The 21,994-nt window shown below is 38.9% G+C and overlaps 1 protein-coding gene across 2 annotated transcripts; it reads right to left on the bottom strand.

Moving 5' to 3' along the window:
- Nucleotides 1–3,020: 3,020 nt before the first annotated feature.
- SAMM50 (SAMM50 sorting and assembly machinery component) lies at nt 3,021–20,893 on the bottom strand. 2 transcript variants are annotated; one of them, XM_068951245.1, is made up of 15 exons: nt 20,701–20,893; nt 18,375–18,485; nt 17,534–17,635; nt 16,303–16,390; nt 15,262–15,368; nt 13,114–13,244; nt 12,330–12,417; nt 11,650–11,778; nt 10,901–10,972; nt 9,692–9,778; nt 7,196–7,266; nt 6,302–6,369; nt 5,078–5,224; nt 4,043–4,184; nt 3,021–3,237 (listed from the first exon to the last, which is right to left on the bottom strand). In XM_068951245.1, the coding sequence occupies exons 1-15, from the start codon at nt 20,719–20,721 to the stop codon at nt 3,192–3,194; spliced, it is 1,410 nt and encodes a 469-aa protein (XP_068807346.1). In that variant the 5' UTR covers nt 20,722–20,893; the 3' UTR covers nt 3,021–3,191. The 2 variants fall into 2 exon arrangements, with proteins under 2 accessions (XP_068807346.1, XP_068807357.1); XM_068951256.1 differs by lacking the exon at nt 20,701–20,893 and adding an exon at nt 19,880–20,540.
- Nucleotides 20,894–21,994: the final 1,101 nt, after the last annotated feature.

Here is a 21,994-nt window from a genome sequence, read left to right as displayed (position 1 = left end):
CTAGTGTCTTGCTCCTTAGCAGTGCTTAGTGCACAAGATTTTCTAGGTATAAAGAAAAATTGCAACTTTTTTTTTTCTTAACGACTCCAAGAAATCCCTCATCATCTTAGAAGCAGTGACACAAATATTCCTGCTCCTTTTCACACATTACTATACTCTTCTTACTGGCTCAGAGGTGCCCTCAACACAGCATTAAGTCTGTGCAGCCCTTGTCCCAAGAAGCTGCTCTTACTCCTTTGGTATAAAGGAAAGTGCCCTCCTCTCCTCCCTAGGTCTCTTTTAGCCTCTAGAAAGGGGCCCTGTGGAACAATAACACAGCTGAACAAACTCTCCTTCCAATCATATTTGCAACTGTGTTATTAGTTTCATATAAGAGTCCACAAGCATCCTGGTCCAGGTTCTGGTGCACTATTTGGAGGCATTTATCACTATTTTACTGTTCCAAACTGCTCTGTCTGGTTGTAAAAGCAAGAGCATTTCAACTAGTCAGTAGGTGAAGTGATATCCAAATTACCCATTTAAGCAAATACAGTGCTATCGCAGCTATTACTTCAGACCTTCCTTACCTCTTTTTTTATCTTTTCACAGACATAAACTCTACAGCCAGAAATGGGATCAGCCAAGAGGAAAATTGCTTCAGGTCTGTTCAGAGACCTTCTACCATGGATTTTGCTTAGTACTATAGCAGATTCTACTGGAATTCTGATTTCTATCTTACTCAACCTAATTTGCATCTTATCCATCCTAATTATAAAGAGCCTCAGCAACAAATTTCAAACAGAAATATGTTGACTATGTCAGAACTCTACACAAGCAACAGTGTGATTTACATGTTACTTCTAGAGGAATACTTTGGGTAGCGTGGATAACTTTTGAGCGTTTGCTATACGCCACGAGAAAATTTTATTGTTCAATGCATTTTCAACAGTGGCCCAGACAAAGGCTTCTGTAACATGGTTTTTCTCCTAGAATTACCCAGTAATAATAATATGCTGTGTGGTAAACTGCAGTCTTCCAAGTGTGCTTGAAAGGCCTACTCAGCCTTTGACAAAGTTTCCCCACCCTTATTTTATTGCTATAGAACACTGTTTTCTCAAAACTAAATGTGGACTAGAACTTACTATTAGCGTGCAGACTGAGGCTATTTCTGTAAGCCTAGTCTATGATTCAACTCAGGAAGGCTACCTGGCCTTCTAAAGTAGTCAAACAATACCAGCTTAGTACTTTTGCATGTAATATTAAAGGACTAAATGTGAACAGCCTTTAATAACAACCACTGTGCACGAAAAGAGTTTTTAAGGCAACAAAATACATCTAATTTTATCAATATGACCAAAATAAACTTTGAACTCCTGAGAGAAAATCCTAAGAGTATTTTGAGATATCAAGATTCCCAGTCTTCCCACTGAAAATATTTTTCTATGTCAAAACGTAGATAGTACTAGGAAAAAACAGTAACATTTGTTGACATTCTTAATGTTGGGTCTTGTTTTTTATCATAACATCAAAAAAGCATCATAAATGCTTTGTTAACTACATATCTGCTACAGTAGCTGTCAGATATGCACACTGGAAAAGGTTCTCTCTGTTAAATTTTGGTATTTGAAACAGACCTAACTTCTGTCATTCACACCATTTTCTGTATTGAACACTTGTGATCCTCATTGACGGAACATTATAAAATAAATAAATAGGAAGGCTGTTTAGTCCAGCAGAGCTCTGCAAAAACTAGGCACAGACCAATTTCTAACCTTCATACATTTTAGAAAGTTATCCACATATTTGGTTACTGTATTAGTGCAAAAACAATATATACCAATGCTAAAGCACTGTATGAAACTGTGACCTCTTTACAGTGAGTAGAGTCTCAGGACTGACTTGACTGGCACCAAGATTTGATGGCAGTCCTGACACCGTTTGGCAACAAAGCCACCTAACTTTTGAACGTGTTCAAACTTACGTCTTTAGCTGGACAGAAGAAATCCAACTAGAAACTATGAAAGCTACCATACTTAAGAGAGCCAATCCTAGCCAATTATGCGAGGAGATTTACAGTCAAGGACAAACTGAACAAAGCAGCTTGAAAGTTCTACCCTCCCATAATATTCTTCGTATTATGATTTTAATTTTGCCAATACCTAATAATAAAACAAACTCAGATGGAGGGAAAGTGGATTCTAGACTCTTACTATAACAACTTAGGATTGATACATATATAAAAAATTAATAGATATCTATCTTGAAAGCTGAACCATAAGGCTAGTGAATTACTCCAATCTCATTAAAATATATTTGTAAACTGGAATATATGCTGAATGACAAATTTTAAAGTGAAATTAGCACTAACAGAAGGCAGTAAAGGAACATGCCTCAGACATAAAAGCAAACAAGTTAGTATCATGGGATCACATCTAGACACCACTTTTTGCAACTGCTACAAAAAGATCCAAATGGCAAGACCCAAATCAACCGCTTGGCCGAGACGATTAAAACACTCGAAACTGTCTCAAAGTTGAGAATCCAGAAAATCTCAAAGTTGCACTTGAATTTTACTATTTACTGTGCTAGCAGCTGGACTTAACTTTTCCAATAAGCAATTCAAATTTGTAGGAGCCTTTTCAATATAGATGATTTTACAATAGTAAAATATATTTTATCAGAACATTTTCCTTCCCGTATAATGATTATTTTTGTATCAAATCCTTCGTGATGCATAACAAATTTTTCTGGGTCATTCCTTCACAGAAGTCGATGATGGAGAAAGACCGTTCCCGCTTAATTTCTACTCAAGCCATATTTATTATACCTAGTCATCCCAGCACTTGTGAGACTTGCAGTTGAACATGTGAAGGCTGTGCAGGTCAATGACAATTATAATCCTGTGAAACGTATCCACGAACCAATTTCCAGCACGCCTATGTAACATTTTAAGTAACAACTAATCAGTAAAAGCTGCAAGTTAAAATAGCTAAAATCCTATGAACATTCCCCCATCTTTAATAAAAAGCAGAGGTACAATGCACCTTTAGAGCATAGTTCTTTAATGCAGTTTCCTGTGAAGTCTGAGGTAATCACTCAGATGTATTTTTTTTTTTTTGGAGGAAAAAAATTTAAACTGTATCGAGCTATATTATATTCTCGATTTTAATTACAGAGCTCAATTTCATATCCTGATGTAAAACATTTCTGTATTATAGAAATCTGATTCCTGCTCCAAACTGGACACCGTCGCATATCCTGAAAAGAAGCAAAAAACAGACAATGTTAGTAATACACAAGGTACTGATAAAACTGAAGCCAATTCTCCCAATCCCCAAGCTCAAGTTTTTCAATCTTTGGAAGATCACAATTCAAATTTTAGCTGACAAAAGCTTTGTGAAATAACTGCTTTGCCAATCTGTTATCTACATGGAGTAAGCAGTTACATTTGCAAAATAAAGCCCCTAACTTTCAAATTGCTATTATTTATTCACATTTCACGTGAATGACAAGCAGAAACAGACTCTGACTCTTGCATAAAATATAGAGTATCTCCCACAGTATTCACAATATTTCACAGGCAAGAACAGGCCCCCTGAAGCTTTTCTACTACATGCTATTTGCTTGGTGTAGGGTTGCTAACTGTTTAATGTGCACTCCCTTCCTCTTTATCTATACTTAAACTTTCATTAATTTTTCAAGCAAAAACATTAAACTTGTTATTTATCCAATTATTTGTTTTTAGAAGGCTTAGGAAAATCCCATGAGCTGTCCGAGTGTCCATTTCCCCTAAAGAAATAAAACTTGCTGCACAGCTATTCATATATTTCAACAGCTGATCTCAAGTTCAATGAACTTTGAAACCCGAGATATAAACAGTCTTAAACTAAGAAGTATGGCGAAACCAACATAGCCAGCCAAGTGCTGAAAAATCTCCAAAGAATAAACAGGCATGGCATACTCAAAATTAAGAGACAGTGGATTCTCTCTGCCAAAACCAAACAGAAGTACAGTAACCTTTAAAATTAGTTACTATTAAAGAAACAGCTACAAAAAAACAAACCTGTCACCAGACTGTACTCCCATGGGGAAACAATAGTTAAGTTCTAATCTAGCAATGTTTCCAAGGCGGAGTACTACTCCGGCACCATAAGACCATCGAATATACTCTGCCAACTTCTGCAGATGAGCTCTGGGACCATCACCTGAAAACAGAAGAGCAAGAGAACAAGAATCAAAGTAAGCAGTCAAAGTGTTCAAAGGCTAACTAGATTTTCAGAGTTACAAGACATTACTTAAAAGCGTCTACAGTAAAGGTTCAAAACAACTCCCATAAATACCAAGTATCTCAGATTAAAACTACACACTTTTAAGATTCTGGTTGAATCTTCATTTCCCACTATGGGGTACCTATGGGCATGATTCTGGAAATGGATACTGAACATAGAATTAAAAATCTTCAGCAAGTCACTACGAATTTCAAAGCAGATCCATCTGCTTTTCAATTGTGCTTAAAGCGTATCCCTTCCATATAGATGCAGTCTCCTGTCCATCAGGAAAGGCAGACATCAAATATCACTATATCCCAAAACTGCTTAAATTGATACTGAAAAATAGAATATTAATATACTCAAACGTATCTTGGAAAAAAGCTGGGGAAAGGAAGAAGAGCCCATAAGCTACCACACCTTTATCTACGTTATGTCACCGCTTTTTATTTAATCCATCCCACAAAACCTACGAATCCCACTAACACATCATTTTCCAACCGCTCTGCAGAGCGGTCCAAGATAGCAGGCATTAACCAGCGACCACACTGGTCCGTGAACAACGCATTAGGGATACAACAATTACCATTCTAGCTGTCTTTTCTACATGTTGTGCTAGAATTTACGTAGCGAGCTAATAAAATTACTGCTGTAACTGGCAATCTGTCAAAGAGGTAGGTTAACAGCAAGAGCCTTTTAACAGCCGCTGAAATATACGCAGTAAACAAACTGATTTTGAGGAAAAGGACGTGTAACACCTCTCTTCTGCTATTTGCTTTTTTATATTTGGATAAGCAGGTTTTCTTGCACACAATTCTATTGAGTCTTACCATAGTTAAGATTGCAGAGGTTTCCAGCATTGAGGAAAAAATGCGTTCGGAAAAGGTCTCCAAACCCTCCTCGGCCTGGCCGGAAAGGGAGAGGGGTGTATAGATGCAAACCTCCAGCCCAGTAGGCTTCTCCTCCCAAGTAATCACCTGTTTCGGGAAAGTGTTGTAAGCAAAGCATTTACTCTGACATATATTAACAGAATCACTCGTTAAAGATGCAAGAATACATCCTTAAGCTGTTTTACACTGCGCTGCCACCCTACTGCAACACTTGCTATTTGCCTATAGCTCGCTCCAACCTCACCACTAATCAAGTAGAAATCAGCACTTACACAATTCTTTACACCTTCTGAGTGACTTGCCCTTTTTTCTGGATGCCTTCACCTAAACAATCTGGGGCATGCACCTCTTGGTGGTTCATCAGAGACTACCTCCTGAACACCTTTGAAACATTTGCCCTAGTTTTAAAGAAGGGAAATTGATAATAGTTAAGCAATTAGTCTATGGTTACTTGCAAGTCAGCAGCAGAATAAGGAAAAGAACTAAAGAACCTCCTGGCTGTCAAGCTGCCTTCATAGGTCAGATTACCTTTTCCCTAAACTATCAGAACACACACTGTATCAAATAGAGATTTGATATGACTGTTGCTATAACCATCTTTTGGGAGCTTTTTAAGGTTGAAGGTTGTTTACTAAAAGTCAACATGGCACACTAGAAGTTTGAAACCTGGTCGCTGCTGTCAAAGATCATAAATTAACCTGAAGATGAAAAGGTGGATTTAGAAGCTCTCAGTCTTAAAAAAAAAGTAAAAGAAATAGAGCTATCAGAACAGAAGGAGCTCTGGCTCATCTTCAACTTAATTTAATAAGAGTCATGCACTTGTGAAATTCCCTTTGAAAAGGCATTCAAAATCTGTATGTATTTTGGTACACATGAAAGGTCTGAGATTAATACAAAACAAAGATACAACCACCTATGCAAGCCTGAACAAATGCTTGGTTTATAGAAGTAGCTTAAGGCCTAACTAGGAATTAATGGGCTTTATATTATTAGTTCACAATGGAATAACAACAGATCAAAGACAAATAACACTTCTAAGATTCAAAGTGCAGAAAGAGGACAATTATTTTAAAGCTACAGAAAGCATAAGGACAGATTTTGAGTCTTTGATGCAAACTAACGTTCACAATATTGTCAGCAGAGCAGGATTTAAAAGTTTCAGACCTTCACTCTGGGGTCCAATGCTGTACATACTGAATCCACGCACACTTGTTGGTCCACCAAGGTAAAACCTAGAGAATATAGTCAAATTTAAATTAATGCTTCACTTGAAAGGAAGTATTTGAAAACATCTAGCAATACTTTAATATCGTTTTTCAGAATTACAGGTATCTTCATTACAGGTTTAGTAAAGGGTAAGAATGTTTATACAAATCTAAATCTTGATGCATTTTGGATAAATTTCAAAATAAAGTATTAAAAAACAAAATTGGTACATCTCACTTACAAAGATCAAATTACAAGGTTTCTCAGTCCCTTTGTGCCCCAACATTGAAGAATCAGAACCCTGAATTTGAATCTCAAGCTGTTACAACAGTTTTCAAAGAAATACTATAGTTAAGATGCTATCACAGGTGAAATTAACACAATTAACACCTGGTATTAATTGTGAATAAATTCAAGTCTGAACATTTTCAGCTAGTGATCTTTAATCACAAGTGTTAGAGTACCAAATCTGCTAAAAAGCCAAAGATACAAGATAGCTTTACTTCCAAAAATACCTCCTGTCTCTGTAGCATTACCTATATCTGATGTGAAATTTTGCAGATACAATGGTAAATATTTGAAGGCAGTGCTACTACATAGCAAATCACAGATTCATACCACCCCAATACGAACATCAAAAGTATGCCTGAGTATTTACATGGAACTAAAGCTACATACTAGATGTTTATTTTATTCTCCTCGAAAACAGAACTGCTTCTCCTCCTTCTCTCTTCTACTATAGTTTCCTTTGTACATTACCTGGGTGGACTGCAAACAATGAAGAAGCTGTTTTTACAGAGAGAGAGAGAGAACACAAAAACAACAAAAAAAGAGCTTAAGTAGGTTGCTTGCCTATCAGCTATACTAGATGGTTTGTCTCCAATAGGAACCAGCATTCCACCCCAAAGCGATGCTGAAAAAACCTTTGGAGAGAAAAAGAAAAAATTTTTTAGTAATACGTATTCCTGAAATTTCCTAAAAACAGTATTAGTAAAATTACATTGCTCAGTAAGAGGCAGAGGTCCCATTAGTCTGACAAAGCTGCTGATGACCACAGTCTATGTGTGGATATCACACCTTCAGTAACTGTATTTTCAGGGAACTCTTGATCATTGCTGCCCTCTTTCTACACTATGCAGTGCTGCATCCTTGAAAGAGGCAACACAGCACTTTTAAACCTAATGCTACTTTCGCGGTATCTAAAGGGAACAGCCATCCAGCTCTAACTTTCTCACCAGTTTTCGCGTCTTGAAATAAAACCAAATCTACTGACATAAGTTACTCCTGGCAATTTTAAATCATAGGAAGCTATGTCCAGCAAATAACTACCAAAAACGTAAACTGTACCTGCCTGTAAATTAGCCTTATACTTTAAAGAAACCATCTAACTTCTATAACCCAGAATATGAATATCAATAATGTAAATATCATTACTGTTCAGCTATAGGGTGATTTCAGGAGCAAACCATGATCATAAATAATACATACATGTAATCATTTGCTTGCTGCCTATGAAACAGAGGTACTGCTGTCAAATGGTGAGATCTATTGTTAATAGCCAGGCTAAAGATGTTGACTAATTTGTCTAGCATACTGCATGTTCCTACTGCCTTCTGTCCTGAAAGCCCCCAGATGCTTCCCCCGTCATGATCATACGGGAGCTCATCACGTGGTACACGCGTATCTGCTTACACGACAGTGCACGTGCAAAAGCCAGTTGCACACAAGTCTACACACGAACAACAGATCACAAAATTCTGTGCACCATGGGATGAGATATGCTTCACTTTCATTCAGCGTATAGCCATATTAACTGTCATGGGAGGGAGCAAAGTCCTCTTTGCATAGTCATTAAATCACTTCATAGGAGATCATGCTGTCTTTCTCAACTAAAGCTCAGGAAATTTATATTCATAAAGACAACTAGAAGTGCACTCATCAGGCAATGCCTTTTCTTCCATCACATGAAAGGTGCAAAAATAATCACGTAATAAGAGGAGCATAGCAAGTGGCCTTAAAATGCCCTTGTATGGTTGGCCTCTTGGGCCTAACCCAAGATTGCACTAAGCCTTGTCATAATACAACCAAGCAACAGCAGACCAACAAATCCTTACAACATCAATCAGTTAATTGACACTTGAACTATGGAAGTAGCTTCAAGGTTTTCAATAGCACTGTTGGTATAACAGCAACGTTCTTCGGTCTCCTAAAATTCCTTCATTATTCCATTATCTCTTAGAAAACTATCAAGAGAAATCTTCTACTCATTTCTTTTTCGATACGCTGGGGCATAAATTATTGCAACCTCCAATTTTTAAATCTTCATAATATAAATTGGCGTTTAACTTCCCATTCAGCTATGAGACAAGAACATACTGCCTCATCATCTCCATGTGATAAAATACTTCTTTCTGGATTCAGACAGAAGTATTTTTGGGACACAGTGAAATTCTTATTAACAAGACAGAAAGACACCTATTTTCAACTTGTCAAAGCTGCCTGAAGTTTAAGGCCTTTATGTTCCCATAAAAGGCTGGAGCAAGCTTGGGAGCGAAGTTATCCAGTGTCGTCTCCTCTGAAGAAATCTCGTTGGCGTACACCAGAACTGCTCTGCCAGCCAAATCAAGATTTTGTAAATGAGAACGATACTGGAATTTGCTTCAAAACTGCACACGACTCCAAACTAAAATGCTAATACAGACCCACCATAAAATCTGCAACATGCTCAGTGGTCTCATATAAACCTCACACTATTATACATCTTCCTTAGTTGAACTTCAGTTGTTCGTTGTGCACAAATATGAAGAAGTTCAAATGTGGCAGTGCAAGCTTACTGTTGTAGCGAAGTCAGCTTTCCTGCTTTTTCCTCACCAATTTTACATATAAGAAGCTATTACCATATAATAAATGCTATGATTCCAAATTCAGGAACCATATATTTCTACTTTACAATGACAGAAGAAAAGATAACTAAATCCAAGAGGGCCAGAATATCTATAATTGGGAAAAGAAAGATAACAGAGGATGCAATAAGTTTTTCAAAAATATGCTATTAAGATCACAAGGAACAGACACGCCTAGCACTTCTTCTGAAAGGAAAACAGTTCCTACGGTTAGCTGCCAGACAAGTCCTTCTCTCCAAAACGTCTGCTTTTCCAGTGACCGTACATGGTAGGAACTTCAAGAAAAAGACTCTTCCAAAAACAAATCAAGACACCTACACCACCCAGCTTCCTGATTGTGATTTGTTCTTCTAAGCTATAGTGAAAAATCATCATAAGATGGAGATTTCATAATCCCATTTGTTAACTAAGATCAATTACTAAAACATCGTTTAAAGAAAATTACCGAATCCCATAGAAGTTGCTTGTTCAATTGAAATTCAAAATCCTCTTTTAGAAAGCTCACATCTCCACCTGTATAGCCAGCCAACTCCTGCAAAGACAGGAATTACAAAAGCTGTAACAGATATTAAATGTTTCTTCCCCCACAAAATTCAGCAAGTCTGCATCACCATTAGCAGTCTTTTCTATTAAGAAGCGCAGAAACATCAGTATGGAGAGACAATTGAGTTTCAGATCAATAAAAAAGCTCTCCAAAGAGCTCCAAAGAATATATTCTCCAAAGAATAAGGAGTAACATTTCTCTCCCCTAAATATTAAACCAAGCTATTGCTTTCTAAACCGTTTTGTAAACGAGGGCACAACGGAACAGAGCTGGAGTATTCAAGGACGCCATATCAAATCTCTTGCTATATTTATCTAGGACTCGAAGAACCTAAGACAACCAAATGCATTAAACCAATGTAAACAAAAAGTAACTAGTGACAATCAGTGTTAGGGCAGCATCTAACAACTGGTATGGCAACTAACACCTGAGTTGTAATCACTCTTCTCACTCAGAAAGGGAATAAGTTCACTGTTCCTTAGAGGAACAGAGCCCATGCAGCAGCACTTCTACCCCACCATGACGTTCCAGAGCAATCTACTTCTGAAGCACTGTAAAAGTTCATGCTTCCGAAGCATTAACCCGTATAGCAGAAAAGCCAGCTTTACAAAAAGCTCTAAACATAACACAAGTAGAAATCATTCTCTGTGCCAAAATGATACAAGCATATGGCTTTGAGAGCTATTTTTAACAGCCTTTCAATTTTAATTGCAAGACTTAGAAGCTTTGTGAGCAACAGGACAAAAGCCTAGTAACTTAACAGCGTAGTGAGACAAAACAGGAAACAAATATCTACTATCAAGTGTAGAGTGGATGCTGTCGGGGACGACATATTTCAGCTAACAATATCATGCTAATGGTCAGATAAACAGCACAATGACTGTTTGACTGATGGTATACAAATTAAAATATCTGTCTCTATAAAAAGGTTTTTATGATTTTTAAAAGACACACTGTAAAGATAAAGAGTAACTACTGGTTATCCTGATCAATTTAAGATTAATTTCTAAGTTTACAATTTCTTACATGAATATTAACCAGACAAAGTAAGATTTGCTCAAATACATAAAAAGATAACATCCAATAATAGTATTAGTGATTTAACACTACCTGATTAATTTTCAGCAAAGCACCTCGTCTTGGCAAGATAGAAGAGTTCCGGGAATCAATTACCATGGCATGCTGAGAAGAATCAAACAATTATTTTTAGGTTCTCATACCAGTTGAATATCACAGAGAAACACTATCATTTGCTATCAAAAACTGCACACGCAGTGGAAGATAACGACAGCTCCAGCTAAAGCTAGAGCAGCTGCACGGATTCGGGAACTTAGCTTTGACTTCAGAGGCCACATTGAACATCGTTATACGTTTTGTCCACGGTACACATCAGAAATATATCAGCAACGTCCCAGGGAAAATCACCAATTTTGTGACAGTAACCTGCAAATAGTTTAACTCCTAGAATTTGTGATGTTAAAAATTAAAGATGGCAAGCAACCAACTGCTACAGGAAATAATATTTAGAAAGAGCACAGCAACTCTGCAGGAGGAGGAACGCGACTGCCCCTTCTCTTCTACAAAACAAGACAATGCTGCAGAAAGAGACTGGAGAGGATAAGGGCGGCAGCCCTGCAGAAGAACGAACCAGCCTATGCACCGGTCAAAACGCAACAGTCCACTTTGAAAAAATATTCTATTTTTTGTCCTCCTGGATGAATGGCCAAACAAGGCAGAAGACACTTCAGTAAAACACACTACCTACTAACCAAAGCAGCTTTTTGTCTTACTTGCTATCATTCTTAAATTAGATTAGTCAAAATAACATATATACTGTTCAATATAGGAAAAAGCCTTACAGAGAGAGAAGATTTAAGAGAGTGTCCGCTTTCTTCTCGAACAGAAAAGGACGCTGTTCTAGCAAGGCAGCCAAGCTCTCTCCACACACCCTCCCACTTCAGTGTGTGGTTGGTCTTCCAGATTGGAAACTACAAATAAAGAATTCAGTAGAACTTGAACAAAATTTTGCTACAAAATAAACACTGTTGTGAAAACGTTTCTTTCTAAAATGTATTTATATATGAGTCTATACTTTTTCTTTCCAAATCCCTTTGATTGGAGACAAATCTTTTTTCATTTCAGACTAAAAGCTAACTGTCCTCCAGCCAAGAGGATTTCACTCTCTGAATAGGTGCACGCTACTTAATCTATCCCAAATATCTTGAACTAGGTTGATGCAGTGGGCCCGGCAACCAGCTGACTTTCTGAAAGGATGCTTCAGGTATTAATACTTTTGGGGGGGGGGAAAAGGCTGGCATTTATACCCACCCAAAACAAGACTGAATTCTAAGAAAAAGACTAAGAGGCATTACATCTGTCATCTTAGAATTGTTGACCTCTTTCAAATAGTAACAAATTTGTCTTGTGCACAAGTATTTCAATCATAAAAAAAATTAAGCATATATTTGCAAGAGCTAGCTGTGACGTGAATTAAATGTAAATGAAGCATGTATTCCACAAACTCTTGTGCTACACTTACATTAAATTCTGTGGATACTCCTCTATCTGTTTCACGAAGAGAGCTCCAAGGGAACTGTCCAGTTACTTTATACAGGTTAACTGAAAAACTGAAACACCACGTTATTGGTAGATTTGAAAGTGAAATGAAATAGACAGAACTTTAAATTAATACAAACACTTACAGAACCAGCTCTGCTACATTACGTTAAGACTAATACACCCTCAGTGAAGCAATAAATTAAATCACTCAATGGAAGAGACCTTACTAGTTTTTTATATACTGAACTGTCATACAGAGCAAAATACTGTAAGAAATAAATTAGAACGAAATAATAACAGCGAACTTAAAAGTTAGCTTATTATTATATTACTATTAATAATAGTAGCCTGCCTACATTTAAGATTTAACAAGCAGCTACTTCAAATAAATCTACATTAAATAAGAAATTGAGTAGTTTACAGATGTCGGTCTTTCAAGAAAAGTCCTCACTACTAACATTTTTATTTCCAATCCTATTGCTAAAGCTTAAGTTTCTGCTAATAAACCATTATTCAGCAAGTATCTGGTTTGACAATCAGCTCCCAAATTGCATCAAGAGTTCTGGCAAGAAATAAAAAGACATTCTTGTACTTGTAAAACACCACTCCGGGCTCAACACACATTGGCATAAGCAAGAATTATTTGCCTAAATGCCAAAGAAACTTTATTTTGCTATTTGTATCTACTTTTCAAAACATACATACGCTCTGAACTACTGCTATTCCTTCATTAAAAAGGAAATACTCAAAAATGCATTCCTTACTTTCTCTCAAAGTTTCCAGGCTGTGGCTTGAAGAACGATAGGCCATACGATGTTTCTTTTGTTCCATATGAGAACTGGAAGGTTACCTTTTCTGCACGTCCAAAGAGATTTGGAAACTTAAGCCCAAGTACCTAGGAAAAATTTAAAAACATTTCGTATCATGTGCTAACTTGTACCATAATCGTGTGCTGAAAATGAGCATATCTACACTAAGAATAAAATAAAAATAAAAAATAAAAATAAAAAAATAGTTGTAACCAAATATGCTTTTCATAAGCACTCTTTGCACCGGCAATGAAAGCCACTACAATAGCACATATTACAGTTAGCATCATCATCCAATTTTTAGTGCTGTTCAGTAGCTGCTAACTTAATCAGCGTTCTCGTCGCATCTTCATTACTGCTATTATTTCAAGTAAAATCTCCCAGTTGGTTTGGAAGCCTGGGAGCATCAGTCTTTGGCATGATAAAGCACTGCTCTGCAACTGCAGACTTTCCAACTGATCAGCGAGAAAACTGCCAGGCAGGCACAGTTCATCAGAACAGAAGCAAAAAGCCAATGGAAATTTATCAGCCCAGAGACGCTACCCAATACTTCCATTCTGAAGAGAGATACTTTTGCGATTAGTCCTGATGGCAATACAACATTTCATTACAATTTTTCAGAAACTACAGTTAAACTCTTCTGCCTGTTCAGACACAAATTCCCCGTTTGGCAAAAAGGACAGGGCGTGTTTGTCCCCATCACAGCTTTTACCAGAGCTGTTCTATTGTTGCATGTTCTTTTCTAAAGGAATGTTAAAAAGCTGTCAAATTTGTACAGCCAATCCCATGTACCAGATCCTGACTGCCTTTCTCTAACAGCTATTGGAAGCACATCAGTCATCCAACTGTATTTTTGCAGTGATGGCTACTACGCAATTATCCAACTCACCAGAAACCACTAATCCAAAAGCCTACTGATATGAAACGTTACATCAACAAATTTCAGATGAATTCAAGGTATTAGAATAAATGTGAAATCTATTTAATTCTTACAGAAATGTAATCTCTGCTGCCAAAACCAGCACAAGTACCAGTCATGCTTTTTTTTTTTAATCATTCAAAAAAGCTTTACTTCCCTGTCAGAAAGGAAAATCAAATAAAGGGGAAGTAGAGTACAAAACAGAGAAACTAAAGTGGTTTTAAGATTGTTATCAAATGCTCTAAAACCAACAAGTAGAGTCTTGCATCAGTTTCATTCCGGTCACAGTTCCCTGGACATTGCATGCAGCACCAGAGCTGCGCAAGCAGTGCTCGCCCACTGTCTTAATTCACGTTCGCCACACACCCACACAACACCATCATCCGAGCTGTGCGGTATCTGATCCAGGTTAAAAATACCCCTAAGAAAAGGATGAGTCCCTTGATCTGGCTTACCTACCCTTCCTAAGTACAGCTGCACTGTGCATGAGAAAGCAGAACGGGTGCAGGAATGAGCACGCGGAAGCAGGATCTACTTAAGCCAGCTCTTCTGCTGAGACACGTTAACAGAACCACAGTCTGGGTGTTACTTTTCGCGTCATTTGGTAACGCTTTTCACACAAGGTTTTAACCCAATGTATCGGTAATTGTCCTTGGCTATATAAATGTGAATCAAATGGAAGTAAACTCCACAATATATATGGCTCTGGAAAACCTAGTACCTTCCAGCCTAAAATAACTGATGGGCTAAAACAGTGAAAAATAAAAATGATTCTAAGCCAAACATATAGCATTCCCTTTGAGAAGAAAAATAACTTAACCAGGTCTGATGGACGTTAATGACAAACTGCTTACTAGTCTCCCATCTTTAAGTAGATAAAGCACCTTAAATATTATCCAAAAATAGTTGAATTTTAACAATTCTACAGATTAATGTATTGAGTGGGAAGTTTTCACATTTTTCCTTAGTTCAAAAAGGGGTTTTTCCAAACAAAAAAACTGACTAGTACAAAGGTCTCTTTGGAGGCAAAGGTCTGACAAAGCCTTAGAAAAGCTGGATGGAGAAAATAATTTTGCTTTCATCAAGCCCTCACTTATTTAATCACCAAATTCATTCCCAGGTTTGAAACATGAAAATGAGAACAATATCAAAAGGTGTTCATAAGTATTTGAAATCATCCATACCATACTGCCTTCATTGTTGCCAACCATAGTGTTATAGCTTCCAGTAAGTCTTCTCAATTCTGTTACTTCAAAAGTTACATCTAAACCATTCGGAAGGGCATCATCTCCTAAAAAAATTAATAAACGTTATCTCAACTGCTGGAACCAAGTAATAATAAAAGTCTATGTTACAAAGAAAGATGACTTGAGAAAAAGATGTTGTTTGGATACATATGCAGAACATCAGAGCATGACTGACTTTAACTATCAACACATCAGTTTAATTATGATTAACATTAACTAGTTAACATTAACTAGTTAATGATTAACTAGTAACATTTGTTTGTTACCTGCCTACTAAAAGCAAAGGTTTACACAAATTTTAACGTTAAAAGAAATAAAAATTGAAGTGGTCCAGAGAGGGCAAGAAAAACGCTGTCAGCAGAACAGAGCTCCCAACACCCTGCAGGAAAGCGCAGGGCAACAAGCTGCCCGGTCCCCTCAGAGCGTCAGTTAACACAGTCCTTCCGAAGCACAGCAGGCACAACCACTTAATTCTACTTGAGGCAACTGGGACAACATCCCATCACCAGCATCCCACAGAGCTGCGCTGGATCTCTTTCTCCAACTGAAAGGAACACTAAGTTTGAAAATGCTGACTGAGGCTTACTATGCAACCTGAGCACACTCAACCATTCCACATGTCTTATAGCCTTTTTTTTAAAATCATAGGCACTGATACAATCACTAGTATTTCCATTAAGCAAAATACGCTGATACGATGTCAGTTATGTGATGTGTAACACATGGAAGTACAGGAGATATTTTCAAGCTTTTCCTCAAGTCTTTGTCCTTCTTCTGAAAATTTGGATTAAGGGACACGTAACGTAATTATTCACTCATTTTTGCCTGTAGACAAGTAATATTTACAAGTAGATCTAAATTATATAAAGATATATAAGAGAGATGTGTAAGTTATTTACATAGAAAGATGTCCAACTACAACATAGGGAAAATGGGAGGAGGGGAGGAAAAGGTGAGAATTAATGTGGCAATACACACCTTGACAGGTATCAATCAGAACCTCTACCTGTCTAAAGATTCCTAGACGCAGCAACTTTTCACGAGCTTCATGCGATTTTCTCATTACCTACACAGTGAGATAACAAGTTTAGTGTTTCAGCTTACTGAAAAATAATTAGGATAAAATAGTTAACATGCAGCTAAGTCATATGACATGCACAGATTTTGTATGCAAAGACATATTTGTGTGTCTTCAAAACAGATCACAAGCACATTAACACTTAAATCAATAAAGAAATAAATTAAACCCACAGAATCCACCTCAATTTCTGCTTTCTGTTTGCGTGCACCATTAACTGTTCTAATACACCTATTATTCAAACAGGTTTACAGTACTTAAATCTCATATACATATTTACTGGGCCCATACTTTTGGGGGAAAAAAAAAAAATCCTATTCTGCTGAAACAAACTAATTTACAGGTAAGGTGCCTGTAAAGTATGAATAACAGTTCATACATTATGAATGACAAACACGCAGAAATAAGAGGCAGCTGCGTACACATTTCACATACTCTCGCACATATCCTCTTTTTTTGCTCCAACTAGAGATAAAACCAGTGAATTACACAATAAATTGAGTGATTACAGAAAGCATGAGAATACACATATACTCCGAAAAAAGATGCAAAACAAAGATTTGGTCTGCATGGGACAGTTGACCCGCACAAACAAAGCAATACGGTTATTGTGGTCAATGTCCCAAAACAGACAAGCACTAGTTGCAGTAAAGGCAGCAACAATCAAAGCTATCCAAATTACCTGTCAGTCGTACTCCAGAGGAATCGCTACCTAACCACACAAGAACACAATGGCCTAACTTACACTTTGATCTATTGTTAGAGACTGTCACTGGCCCTCTGGGCTGAGCTCTGACAACTTTTCTTAAACAAATTAATTGAAACTGAGCATCACCTGCTCTAGTCAGTACTTTTCAAATGGCAACGGTGAAGCTGGAAAAAAAAAAAAAAAATCTGAGCATACCGCTTGCCAACTCTCAGTGTCTTTAAGCTGAGTAACTCAGAAGAAATAGTATCTGCCAGTATTTTTATTTAACTTTGACTTCCATATCACAAGCTTAGAATTATCATAAAACTTGGCAAGCTTGCCTCACATTAAAGGAGGGTAGCCCAAAGCAGGAACAAAGAGAAAATCATAATCTGAATTTTTAAGATAGTCGGTCTATCTAAGATATTCACTACAGCACTTACATCAATGAGATTTTTAGCCTTGAAAACATCACAGATTTCATACATGATAATGTCATCTTTGGTCCTTCCAAGTCCATCGAAGTGCACATGCTGAACCACCACCTAAACATAACAGATGTTTAAATATAAATATTGAATTGGTATCTAATAACAAGGACCAAAATAACCTGCACAGAAAAAAAACTGCTGTCCCAGTGAAGGTAAAGACACTAAGGATTCATATTTTAGTTACTACCAACCTGTATTATCAGAAACCAGTGCTATCTGTAATTCTGGAAAACTGTTTCTTTAACATAAGAAGTACTGAAAAAAGATATTCTCATTCCAAATCTAAAACTGATTATGGCAGAAGAGACTGTAACAGACTGTTGCTGTCAGGATTTTAGTCACAGAGTTGTTTGGACAAAGTCACTGCTAAAATCACATTTACATCTTAAGACACATAAAGCAACACATGTAATTAGTTGTAGTTAGTCACTTCTCAGCCCAGCTACACACACACCAAATCACAAGCCATAAATATTTAAACTCTGTTAAAATTGTTACTACCGCTGGAACGCTGTAGTTTAAAATGCACATCAAGATTGCTAGCATTATGAGGTTTTATATTTTCTTAAAATCATTTATCTTGTCATATAATCACTTAAGATAACTCTTATGGTAGGAGGAAAAAAGAACAATAAATAGACAATATTAGATTAAATGTGAAAGAAGTAATTTTAGTACTGTACATCTCGACTCTTCCTTTAGAGGGTTCCTTTAGGGAAAACAATCAATCAAGCATGCAAAGGCGCAAAGACATTTCTGTTAAGAAAAATCAAGACATTGTTCAGGTACTTGCATCTTTGTTTTCAAGAATTTCCTGCTTGGCTTCAGGTTCAACTTCAACTAGTTCAGCCTCCTCTCCCAAGGCACCAAAGTCTGGCCCACTCATCGGAAGAGGCTCCAAACTCTGCAAGCATATAACATATTAAATGCAGTTTTCTTCTTATGTGATTTGCAAGTTGCCTTTTCCAAAGTAAAGAAACTATGTTCCTAACCCTGTGCCCATCAGATCATTGGGTGGGGCAGGGGGGGAGAGAAGATTTAAAATTGGGGGAATTAGAAGCTTGCTATGCCTGCTGAAAGTTTTAGTGAAAGCTGAACAGCTTTCACGTTTAGGGATTTTTTGAAAATACTCTGCACACGTCTTACATGGCTGTAAAGTAGAATAGTCAAGAGTGGACTACATATTAAAATTATCCCGAGAGATGTTTCTCTAACTTTCTTGAAGTCTTAAAGCATAAAAAATTTGCTGCCTTCCTAAAATATTTCAAAACCAAAAGAACATGCTACTTTAACTATTCAACCAGTTCTGCAGAATAAATTCCTTCCCTTAAAATCTGGGAAAAAAAAGACAGTAATTCTATTTTAAAAAATGTTTCCCCTTTTACAAATAATGTTATGTTTAAGGCATACTCACAGTGTTAAAGATGAACTCTACCCTTTTAAAAAAAAACAAACAAACCAACCCAACATCAAGTTGTCACTAGCTAGTTTAGATTTTTGGGAGAGAGAGGAGTATGAATGTTTAACACTGAAGAAAAAGGGGTTTTCAGCATGTTACTTTACATATATTTATACACTTTTATATTTTAAGATTTGTTAAAAAAAAAAAAACAAAAAACCTAAAATTGTCTTCTTACCAGAAGATAGCAGATTCAAGTAAGAATGAATAGAGGGCTACCTGCAGTAGCAGAGGATGGGACTGGGTAGCTCACTAAATCCAGTTTTAGTCTTAAGGCACAAATACAGTACTTGCATTATTTAAGGATAGCTATTTTTCTGGAATAGTAAATTGTTATTATATTTCAGACCCAAGTTAAACAAACAAAGAATCCTCTCTTACTCCCAGTAACAGTTAGATCAGAGAAAAATACAGAAATATCCTGCAACAAGCAAACACAAAGTAATCGGCATCCACCAAATATTTCATTATCAATTTATTCTGCAAATGGATATAATGCCAAAAATATGAGCGGGAAAAAATAGAAAGGAAATTAAATCAGTTATGATAATTAGATATTCTGGAGTCTTAACAACCCCTGCAGCAATATATTCAACAGCCTAATTAAACCCTGTGTAGAAGCCTGCTTGTTTTCAACAAACTCACAGGAAAGAGGTATTCTACTGGGGAGCTTGAGAAATTATCCAGACCATTCTTAGCTCCCAAAGAGGCCAGCGACTCCTGATCCCTGCATGAATCAACTATACTACAGGTTCAAACATCCCGAGGTTGGCTCCTCACGCTTAAGCGGAAAGCGGCCTGAGCCAAAAGTCACAAGGTACGTTACCAAACGGACTCACGGATTCGCGCCAGGACTCCTCTGCTCCGCAGTCAGTGTGGCTGGCCCTTTCCGCGCTAGGCGCTCAGACTGCCTCGCGCCCTGCAGGGCTGTGCCACCCGTTTCATAAAGCTGCTTAGCCAGGCATGGACTAAACTTACCCTGAGAGATGTTTCTCTTAACTTTTTTGAGGCCTTAAAGCGTAAAGAACTTGCTGTCCTCCTCGCATGTTTCGAAACTTAAGCGTTTTTAGTTTTTCGAAGGCTTGTGCTGATGCCTACGGCGCCCTGTTTCGGGTGCCGTTACAACCCTTCTTTCTTGCGCTAACGCAGCCAACGTTCAAACCCGCCCGTCCTTCCTCGGGGCAACCTTTAAGCCCAACGGGAGGGCTTACGCCCCGCTCGCTATTTTTGCCTCCAGCCCCAACAACCCCGGTTTTAGCCCCGTTTCGCAGAGGTGGCGGCAGGCAGCCGGTGCGCCGGGCGGGCCTGCGTCCCAGCCCGCAAGGTCAACCCCCGCCGGCCCACGGCGAAGGAAAGGCCCGGAAACCAACGGTCCCTCGGGCCGGCGGCAGCCGGACCAAGCCGCTGCGGGCCGGCTCCTCCCCGCGCACCTCGGCCGCGAGCCGCCGTTACCGGCCCGGCAACCCCCGGCCGCCGCTCTGACCCGGGGCCCCGAGGGGCGCCGCCGCCGCCCGGCCCCTACGCAGCGCACCCAGCACAAGCCGGGGCGAGCAGCCGGGCCAGCGTGGTCGCCACCGCCACCGCCACCACCGCCGCCGCCGCCGCCGCCGCTCGCCCGGGCCGGGCCGGGCCCGGCCCGGCCCGAAGGGTGCGGCCTTACCCGGGCATGGACGGTGCCCATGGCGGCGCGAGGCCAGCGGGCCGCTCAGCCTCAAGGCCGCAGCGCGGGGGCGGCCATGACAGCCCCCCGCCCGGCCCCCCATTGGCCGGAGGAGCGGGAAGGGGCGGGGCGAGAGCCGCGCTCCCCGGATGTAGCCAAGGTAGGCGGCTGGGAGCCAGGGTGCCCCTCCCCCACCCCGGCCCCGCCCCAGGAGCCGGGGAGGGAGCGGGGCCACGGCGGGAGGGGGCAACCTGCGCCCTTCCCGGGGAGAGCGGGTTGTACGTGCCCAATTTTGTTTGTTTCTTTCTTTTTCTTTGTTTTTTTTTCTTGAAATATGGCTCTTCTTAAAGGCCCTTCAGAAGCACAGCCTCTCCCCAGGTCCCACGCAGTAAAACAAAGTTTTAGATGACCAAGCTCAGGGCAGTTGCCCTCCCCCCCCCCTTTACCTAGCACAGGTAAAGAACATAACCGAGCATCTGTAACCGCTGAAACCTCAAATTAGACAGAGTGCTCCCAACGGTGCATGTTAGCCTGACTGGAACAGACGACTGAAGCAGTCACTACAGAGGACAGGGGCTGGGCCCTGGTGGAGAGGGGAACGCTTAGAAACACCACCGCAGCCAAGAGGGATAAGTAAAATACATGAGTAGGGCGAACAGGAGGAGAAAGGGCACTCAGCCCTTCCTAAAGGAGCGGTGAACATGGTAACAGGTCACAGTGGGAAGTTACTGCCTAAAAGCATAATCCGATTTTACGTTCATCATCTCAGAGGATGTCAAGAGCCCACATGCTGCACGGTGCAGCTCAGTCATTGGACCAAAGCACCTAGCTTCTACATTTAACAGCCACTCTCAGGAAACAAATTGATGGAATAGTGTGTATGCATTCACAATCTTAACAATAGCTCACTGGATTTTATGAAGGCAGACTGATGATTTTAACAAACTTATAATTCAGTATAGTATGGACAACGAGACCTCATTTTTATCCCTCCAGACCCAGATAAGGATATCAAAAAATAAGGAAGAGAAAGTTCTTAACGTGATAGCTGTTTTAAATATAAAAAGTTATTTGTAAACAGAGGTATTGCAAAGACAGTAAGCTTTAAACTACGACTTACAGATGCAGCTGCAGGATGAACAAGCATCTCTAAACTTAAGGCAGCAGCTTAAGTTACTATTTAAAATGATACTTCATTATCATTAAATCCTTTAACTGTTTAGTGGAATTAAGGCATTCTGGCTAAAGTTGGATTAGGTCACATACTCCAGAAAAAGTAAGGCTGAAAGAAGTG

Source organism: Struthio camelus, chromosome 1, assembly GCF_040807025.1.
Source record: "Struthio camelus isolate bStrCam1 chromosome 1, bStrCam1.hap1, whole genome shotgun sequence".
Lineage (NCBI taxonomy): Eukaryota > Metazoa > Chordata > Aves > Struthioniformes > Struthionidae > Struthio > Struthio camelus.
Note: the sequence above shows the minus strand (reverse complement) of the source record. Positions and strands in the feature narration are given on the sequence as shown.